General features: G+C 44.9%; 1 protein-coding gene across 1 annotated transcript in view; it reads right to left on the bottom strand.

Annotated features, from left to right (window-relative positions):
• Positions 1-4746: 4746 nt before the first annotated feature.
• The window catches only part of LOC109885907 (uncharacterized), an 11087-nt gene continuing 5486 nt past the window's right edge, over positions 4747-10347 (bottom strand). The window contains exons 5-6 of the mRNA XM_031787363.1: positions 10021-10201; positions 4747-9937 (exon numbers count right to left, since the gene is read on the bottom strand). Coding sequence (XP_031643223.1) covers positions 9380-9937; positions 10021-10201 — 739 coding nt within the window. The 3' untranslated portion in view covers positions 4747-9379. The remainder of the gene's footprint in view (positions 9938-10020; positions 10202-10347) is intronic.

Below are 10347 nucleotides of genomic sequence, written 5' to 3'. Positions count from 1 at the left end.
GGCAGTTAACCCACTGTTCCCAGGCCGTCATTGAAAATAAGAATTTGTTCTTAACTGACTTGCCTGGTTAAATAAAGGTAAAATAAATAAATAAAAACATACCAACACACTATAACTCAACATAACACACACTAACCCAAAATACAACACACACTAACCCAACATACAACACACACTAACCCAACATACCAACACACTCCAACCCAACACACTCTAACCCAACATACCAACTCACTCCAACCCAACACACTCTAACCCAACATATAACACAGTCTAACCCAACATACCAACACACTAAAACCCAATATACCAATACACTCTAACCCAACATACCAACACACTCTAACCCAACATACAACACAGTCTAACCCAACATACCAACACACTAAAACCCAACATACCAATACACTCTAACCCAACATACCAACACACTCTAACCCAGCATACCAACACACTCTAATCCAACATACCAACACACTCTAACCCAACACACTCTAACCCAACATACCAACACTCTAACCCAACATACAACACACTCTAACCCAACATACAACACACTCTAACCCAACATATCAACACACTCTAACCCAACATATCAACACACTCTAACCGAACATACAAACACACTCTAACCCAACATTCCAACACACTCTAACCCAGCATACAACACACTCTAACCCGACATACCAACACACTCTAACCAAACATACCAACACACTCTAACCCAACACACTCTAACCCAACATACCAACACTCTAACCCAACATACCAACACACTCTAACCCAACATACAACACACTCTAACCCAACATACCAACACACTCTAACCCAACATACCAACACACTCTAACCCAACATACAACACACTCTAACCCGACATACCAACACACTCTAACCCAACACACTCTAACCCAACATACCAACACACTCTAATCCAACATACCAACACACTCTAACCCAACACACTCTAACCCAACATACCAACACTCTAACCCAACATACCAACACACTCTAACCCAACATACAACACACTCTAACCCAACATACCAACACACTCTAACCCAACATACCAACACACTCTAACCCAACATACCAACACACTCTAACCCAACATACAACACACTCTAACCCAACATACCAACACACTATAACTCAACATAACACACACTAACCCAAAATACAACACACACTAACCCAACATACAACACACACTAACCCAACATACCAACACACTCCAACCCAACACACTCTAACCCAACATACCAACACACTCTAACCCAACATACCAAACTCACTCCAACCCAACACACTCTAACCCAACATACAACACAGTCTAACCCAACATACCAACACACTAAAACCCAATATACCAATACACTCTAACCCAACATACCAACACACTCTAACCCAACATACAACACAGTCTAACCCAACATACCAACACACTAAAACCCAACATACCAATACACTCTAACCCAACATACCAACACACTCTAACCCAGCATACCAACACACTAACCCAACACACTCTACCCAGCATACCAACACACTAACCCAACACACTCTAACCCAACATACCAACACACTCTAACCCAGCATACCAATACACTCTAACCCAACATACCAACACTCTATCCCAACATACCAACACACTCTAACCCACATACCAACACTCTAACCCAACATACCAACACACTCTAACCCAACATACCAACACACTCTAACCCAACATCCCAACACACTCTAACCCAACATACCAACACTCTAACCCAACACACTCTAACCCAACATACCAACACTCTAACCCAACATACCAACACACTCTAACCCAACATACAACACACTCTAACCCAACATACCAACACACTCTAACCCAACATATCAACACACTCTAACCCAACATATCAACACACTCTAACCGAACATACCAACACACTCTAACCGAACATACCAACACACTCTAACCCAACATACCAACACTCTAACCCAACATACCAACACACTCTAACCCAACATACCAACACACTCCAACCCAACACACTCTAACCCAACATACCAACACACTCTAACCCAACATACCAACACACTCTAACCCAACATAACACACACTAACCCAAAACACAACACACACTAACCTAACATACAACACACACTAACGCAACATACCAACACACTCTATCCCAACATACCAACACACTCCAACCCAACACACTCTAACCCAACATACCAACACACACTAACCCAACATACCAACACACACTAACCCAACATACCAACACACACTAACCCAACATACCAACACACTCTAACCCAACACACTCTAACCCAACATACCAACACACACTAACCCAACATACCAACTCACTCTAAGCCAACATTACAACACACTCTAACCCAACATACAACACACAGTAACCAAACATACCAACACACTCTAACCCAACATACCAACACTCTAACCCAACATACCAACACACTCTAACCCAACATACAACACACTCTAACCCAACATACCAACACACTCCAACCCAACACACTCTAACCCAACATACCAACACACTCTAACCCAACATACCAACACACTCTAACCCAACATACAACACACTCTAACCCAACATACCAACACACTCTAACCCAACATACCAACACACTCTAACCCAACATCCCAACACACTCTAACCCAACATACCAACACTCTAACCCAACACACTAACCCAACATACCAACACTCTAACCCAACATACCAACACACTCTAACCCAACATACAACACACTCTAACCCAACATACCAACACACTCTAACCCAACATATCAACACACTCTAACCCAACATATCAACACACTCTAACCGAACATACCAACACACTCTAACCGAACATACCAACACACTCTAACCCAACATACCAACACTCTAACCCAACATACCAACACACTCTAACCCAACATACCAACACACTCCAACCCAACACACTCTAACCCAACATACCAACACACTCTAACCCAACATACCAACACACTCTAACCCAACATAACACACACTAACCCAAAACACAACAAACACTAACCTAACATACAACACACACTAACGCAACATACCAACACACTCTATCCCAACATACCAACACACTCCAACCCAACACACTCTAACCCAACATACCAACACACACTAACCCAACACACTCTAACCCAACATACCAACACACACTAACCCAACATACCAACACACTCTAACCCAACATACAACACACAGTAACCAAACATACCAACACACTCTACCCCAACATACTAACACACTCTATCCCAACATACCTACACTCTAACCCAACATACCAACACACTCTAACCCAGCATACCAACACACTCTAACCCAACACACTCTAACCCAATATACCAACATACTCTAAACCAACACACTCTAACCCAACATACCAACTCACTCCAACCCAACACACTCTAACCCAACATACAACACACTCTAACCCAACATAACACACACTAACCCAAAACACAACACACACTAACCTAACATACAACACACACTAACGCAACATACCAACACACTCTATCCCAACATACCAACACACTCCAACCCAACACACTCTAACCCAACATACCAACACACACTAACCCAACATACCAACACACACTAACCCAACATACCAACACACACTAACCCAACATACCAACACACTCTAACCCAACACACTCTAACCCAACATACCAACACACACTAACCCAACATACCAACTCACTCTAAGCCAACATTACAACACACAGTAACCAAACATACCAACACACTCTAACCCAACATACCAACACTCTAACCCAACATACCAACACACTCTAACCCAACATACAACACACTCTAACCCAACATACCAACACACTCCAACCCAACACACTCTAACCCAACATACCAACACACTCTAACCCAACATACCAACACACTCTAACCCAACATAACACACACTAACCTAACATACAACACACACTAACGCAACATACCAACACACTCTATCCCAACATACCAACACACTCCAACCCAACACACTCTAACCCAACATACCAACACACACTAACCCAACACACTCTAACCCAACATACCAACACACACTAACCCAACATACCAACACACTCTAACCCAACATACAACACACAGTAACCAAACATACCAACACACTCTACCCCAACATACTAACACACTCTATCCCAACATACCTACACTCTAACCCAACATACCAACACACTCTAACCCAGCATACCAACACACTCTAACCCAACACACTCTAACCCAATATACCAACATACTCTAAACAAACACACTCTAACCCAACATACCAACTCACTCCAACCCAACACACTCTAACCCAACATACAACACACTCTAACCCAACATACCAACACACTCTAACCCAACATACCAACACACTCTAACCCAGCATACCAACACACTAACCCAACACACTCTAACCCAACATACCAACACACGCTAACCCAACATACCAACACTCTAACCCAGCATACCAACACACTAACCCAACACACTCTAACCCAACATACCAACACACTAACCCAATACACTCTAACCCCACATACCAATACACTCTAACCCAACATACCAACACACTAACCCAACACACTCTAACCCAACATACCAACACACTAACCCAACACACTCTAACCCAACATACCATCACCCATGCATACACACATAACAGAGAACACCAAAAAATTAATCTTCAAAAGTTTCATTTATTAAAAGATTTTATTTTTGTATCATCAATGTAAAAAAGTACTCCGAAGAGTAACACAGAGTGACAGCAGAGTAAGAGTGAGAAACAGAGAAATAGTGAGAGAGAAGGTAAGAGAGGGAGAGAAAGGGATGAACAGATATGAGAGAAAGGGAGGAGGGCAAAAGTAGTAGAATGTGGCAGAGAAGGAGGGAGGAGTTGAGAGAGGGGGAGGAGGGAGGGCGGAGGATAGAGAGGAGGAGGGAGGGAGGAGTAGAGGGTTGGAGGGAGGGAGGAGTAGAGAGAGGGGGAGGAGTGAGGGAGGAGGATAGAGAGGGGGAGGAGTGAGGGAGGAGGATAGAGAGGGGGAGGAGGGAGGGCGGAGGATAGAGAGGAGGAGGGAGGGAGGAGTAGAGAGAGGGGGAGGAGGGAGGGCGGAGGATAGAGAGGAGGAGGGAGGGAGGAGTAGAGGGTTGGAGGGAGGGAGGAGTAGAGAGAGGGGGAGGTGTGAGGGAGGAGGATAGAGAGGGGGAGGAGGGAAGAGTAGAGAGAGGGGGAGGAGGGAGGGCGGAGGATAGAGAGGAGGAGGGAGGGAGGAGTAGAGAGAGGGGGAGGAGGGAGGGCGGAGGATAGAGAGGAGGACGGAGGGAGGAGTAGAGGGTTGGAGGGAGGGAGGAGTAGAGAGAGGGGGAGGAGTGAGGGAGGAGTAGAGAGTGGGGGAGGAGTGAGGGAGGAGTAGAGAGAGGGGGAGGAGTGAGGGAGGAGTAGAGAGAGGGGGAGGAGTGAGGGAGGAGTAGAGAGAGGGGGAGGAGTGAGGGAGGAATAGAGAGAGGGGGAGGAGTGAGGGAGGAGGATAGAGAGGGGGAGGAGGGAGGGTGGAGGATAGAGAGGAGCAGAAGGGAGGGAGAAGGATAGAGAGGGGGAGGAGGAAGGATAGAGAGGAGCAGAAGGGAGGGAGAAGGATAGAGAGGGGGAGGAGGGAGGGTGGAGGATAGAGAGGGGGAGGAGGGAGGGGAGGATAGAGAGGGGGAGGAGGGAGGGTGGAAGGTATAGAGGGGGAGGAGTGAGGGAGGAGGATAGAGAGGAGCAGAAGGGAGGGAGAAGGGTAGAGAGGGGGAGGAGTAGAAGGGGTGAGTACAGCATCTACTAAGATATAAAAAGGCAGTTGAAATAAACAAGACATATTATTTCTGACCAATCAGCGGTGGTCTCTGCAGTAGAAAACATACATGGAAAAGAGATCACAAAAATCTGTGCAATCAGTTTCTGTCACAAAACAGCTGTATAAAAAACACAAGTAGGTAGAAGTGGCCCTTAACCACAGGCCCGGGGTCAGGTGTGTTTTCTGATCTGATCATAGACCTGTGGTTAAGAGCAACTTATACCTCAAGCATAAAAACATCCCCCAGCCCCAAGTAAAGACAGTAGGTAGGTAACATGGAGGCTACCAGTGATTGTGTGTTCAGGTGTGGCTCTCCTTGGAGAAAGCTATAGGGAGTATGGATGCAACCATATGAACTTGTTTTAGCAGTGCTTTACTGGAAGCTCTGCATATAAACAGTTGATTAAGTATAAGTAAACTCTTTGTAAACCCTGTATCATGTATTTCCTCTGGAGCTCAGTTGGTAGAGCATGGTGCTTGCAATGCCAGGACAGTGGGTTTGATTCCAGGGACCACCCATATGTAAAAATGTATGCACACATGACTGTAAGTCGCTTGGGATAAAAAGCGTCTGCTGAATGGCATTTGTTTCATTAGTAAATACATGTGTATTTATGATTTGTTATGATGAATATTTCAATCATGTTTTAGTCCTGTTATGTATAGCAGCTTACGATGATGGTGCAAAATACATATTCATACTGTCTCCCTTTTAGCTCTGATCCTCACGTTTTTCAAGTTTGACGAGCGCCAAGAAGCACACAGGAGATAGCAAGCGCTGATCATATCCTCCAGTCAGACCTACATAATCAACTATAAAATACACCCAGGAGAAGAGGCAACTGTCAATCTAAAAACTGAAATAAATTAGCCACTGTCGTTAGTTCATAGAAGACTACGATGTATATGTATAGAATACTGTCGTTAGTTCATAGAAGACTACGATGTATATGTATAGAATACTATTGTGTTGTACACATGACCACTGTACAGCTTGGAGTAGAGGTTGCCTTGCTGTTGTGGGATCTGTAGGTAGCTAGTTTTGCCCAACAGACCCCTGGAAGCCAGATAAGAGATTGAAGGCAGGAATTAGGCGTTGTGTACTGTGTTATTCGACTGATTGTGCACTGTGCTATTAAGAAAGACAAGCAAATTATCAAAATGCAGTAGAAAATGCTTTGAAAGAATAAAATGCTTCGTTTTTGTACACATCCTATTTGGTAAAGGCACAATAGTCCAATCATCCACCCCCAAAATGTGTCCCATCATAACAGTAAAAACCCCAAACAAACCGCTGTACAGCAACTTTCCCAAGAGCATCAGACAACCAATCGGTCAACCAATTGTAAGTTCAAAGAGCGAGAAACACAGCTGCCAATGAATAAATAAAGGTAATAAATAAATGCAGCGTTGTCAAGTCAACATGTGAATAAATAAACAGGATTTCTGTCTGTCTCTGTCTGTCTGTGAGTGGACTCTTCTCTCAGGGTGGTCTTTAGAGTCTCCCACTGAGCCATTTAAAGGATTAAGTTGTCCCTAGAAGCTGATCTAAGGTCTGTTTGGTATTCTATCCCCTACCGGTTAGGCCACTGAGATGTGATTTACTGTTTAACGGATAACCCGCTTCACATTTCTCCACACAGAATAAAACCCAGTTGTGGTTCATTCGTTTCACAGTCATAATCGATCTTCACCCAAAACACCTTGCATCCGTCTTCACAAACAGATTGTGTCATGTTGATGGTTTGACATTGAATAGATTCTAAACTTCTTTAGACTTCAGTAGAGGTCCCTGCCACGTCCTCTTAGATGTTATTCAGCTCTAGAGGTCATTCAGTAGACTAATGGTATCTGGCTAGTTGGATTATTCCTCACTTCTATCCGTAATGCCTCGGTCTATTGAACTGTCTGTCTGCTGTTATTCAGCTCTAGAGGTCATTCAGTAGTCTAATGATTATTCCTCACTTCTATCCGTAATGCCTCAGTCTATTGAACTGTCTGTCTGCTGTTATTCAGCTCTAGAGGTCATTCAGTAGTCTAATGATTATTCCTCACTTCTATCCGTAATGCCTCGGTCTATTGAACTGTCTGTCTGCTGTTATTCAGCTCTAGAGGTCATTCAGTAGTCTAATGATTATTCCTCACTTCTATCCGTAATGCCTCGGTCTATTGAACTGTCTGTCTGCTGTTATTCAGCTCTAGAGGTCATTCAGTAGTCTAATGATTATTCCTCACTTCTATCCGTAATGCCTCGGTCTATTGAACTGTCTGTCTGCTGTTATTCACTGGAAGCATCATCTCTGAGGAGATTCCAGGAATATCATTCCAGGAATATAACTATCCTTAATCCCCAAATCTTATTCCACCTGTCCTTCTAACCATCCTCTCCTCGTCACCTCTCACCTCCTTGCCTCCAACCACCTGAATCCCAAATATTCCTAAACCAACAGTGTTTCGATTAAGTTTGCATAGTGGCATTTACCTTTTCTTAAGTGGAGTAAGAGAGTATACCATTCGGTCAATCAGAGATCCAATATTCTATAAACAAGCGATGGGCTTTAAGAGGTGCTTACCAACCTTCCAATCTACAATCACTATTTGTGCAAAAAAATCTGATTGTTATGGAACTGTGATTATGATTCACAAGGACACATTCTGTCCTCATGTAGTAATAACTGTAGTCTCTCATATCATTTTCATTCATGGTCCTAATTGCGTTTAGGTAGTTGCAAAATATCCATCATTAAGGAAACTCATCAGCACCTAAACCCATGGCTGCAGTCCAAATTCAAATTAGAGAGTGATGATCGGAGGCAACATCCTTAGTGGAAATCTGGAAGTTGAGCTTAAAAACAACCAACTTAAAGCTATTCATGTATCTAGCAAGCTAACGTAGCTAGCTAGCTACAGTTCTCCATAGCTGGCTAGCTAGTTTTATAGTTTGGTCATTTATTGCAATACATTTCAGAATTCCCAAAAATATGTTTATGAAGCTAGCTAGGTTTTATAGGCTCCTCACTACGAGACTAAGCCAATTTGGCAACGCTAAAATCAATGTCATTATATATATATATATAGCAAGCTAGAATCATCATTTTGTCTAACAGGCCGAAAATGCAGCCGTGATGAGTGAACGTGACATTCGCGGCCACCGGAGTATGATACATGACTACAATTTGCATTGAATTGTGGGTCATATACACCCCGCAAGTGATCAAAGTTCTTCACTCGCTCCCTCGAGCTAAATCGAGAGCCGAGGGGACAACGTTAGTGAATTGGACCTCCACTTAAGATGGCAATCAAACTGCATCCGGTTTCAAAGGGGATTCCCCCAAGGGAGAGTGGCTAGTGCGAGGGCCGAGGGGCTAAACATAAAGTGTTTGGACTGCAGCCCATTTCTACCCCTGACTCTCCCTATCACAGCAGCTTTAGCATGTTGACGTAGTCACACTAGCCTGCTGGGCGGAGTGTGCTCAGTGCATCAGGTCTATAAAGGGGCGGGGTTAACCCTGCTCTTACACTCCCCCCTTTTCAAAGGCTTTGCCGTGATTGAATGAGCCTGGACCCGCCCCTGACAGGTCTTTACAGTCTTTTTCCCAGTCTTCCCGGCAACAGGCTGGCTTTGGCACCCGATTGGCTGCTGCTGGCTTTGGAGGTTGTTGAAGGGCGTGGTGGAAGAGATTACGCTGTCCTGCATGGCTGGACAGACCCTGGTGGTGGGAGGTGGCATGACAGGTTTCCCCTCCATTCGTTTCCAGGGGGAAAGGATGGGCACTACAAGGACCGAGGTGGGACCGGGCTCAGAACAGAGCCCCGCTTTGTTGCTTGATGATTCTCCAACTCTCTCTTTGCTGTCCTCATCTTCCTTTCTCTCATTCTCTTGGTCGCTGGTGGGGTCCTGGGGGTGTGGGGGTACCCCTGAAGCTGCCGAGGGGACGTCTCCCCCCTCCTTCCTCCTCTCCTCTCCTCCACCGGCATTGAGCCTCTTAAAGAGTACAGGAGGAGGGGTGTCAGAGTCTGTGTCTGACCAACTCAGTCTGCGCTTCTGGAGAGAGACAAGAGAGAATGTTGTCAGCCACAACTTATCAACATATTATTGTGTGTGCGCGAGTGTTTGTGTGTTCTCACCTTCACAGGGATGTGCGACTGGTCTCTGTGCCTGTGTGGGGGGGTGCTGCTGGGGCTGTCCCGGGGGGAGAGGTGAGGGGGGAAGAGGATAGGGGCGGTAGGTGGGGCAAAGGGGGACACCTGTGGAAACCACATCTTCAGCATCGTCTCCACCTGGAGAAGAGTGTTCATATACTTTTCCCTACGGAGGTGGAGATAGAGGGAGGAGAGAATGGAGAGATGGAGGGAGGAGAGAATGGAGAGATGGAGGGAGGAGAGAATGGAGAGATAGGAGAGAATGGAGAGATAGAGATAGGAGAGAATGGAGAGATAGAGAGAGGAGGATTA

Source organism: Oncorhynchus kisutch, linkage group LG13 (genome assembly GCF_002021735.2).
Source record: "Oncorhynchus kisutch isolate 150728-3 linkage group LG13, Okis_V2, whole genome shotgun sequence".
Lineage (NCBI taxonomy): Eukaryota > Metazoa > Chordata > Actinopteri > Salmoniformes > Salmonidae > Oncorhynchus > Oncorhynchus kisutch.
Note: the sequence above shows the minus strand (reverse complement) of the source record. Positions and strands in the feature narration are given on the sequence as shown.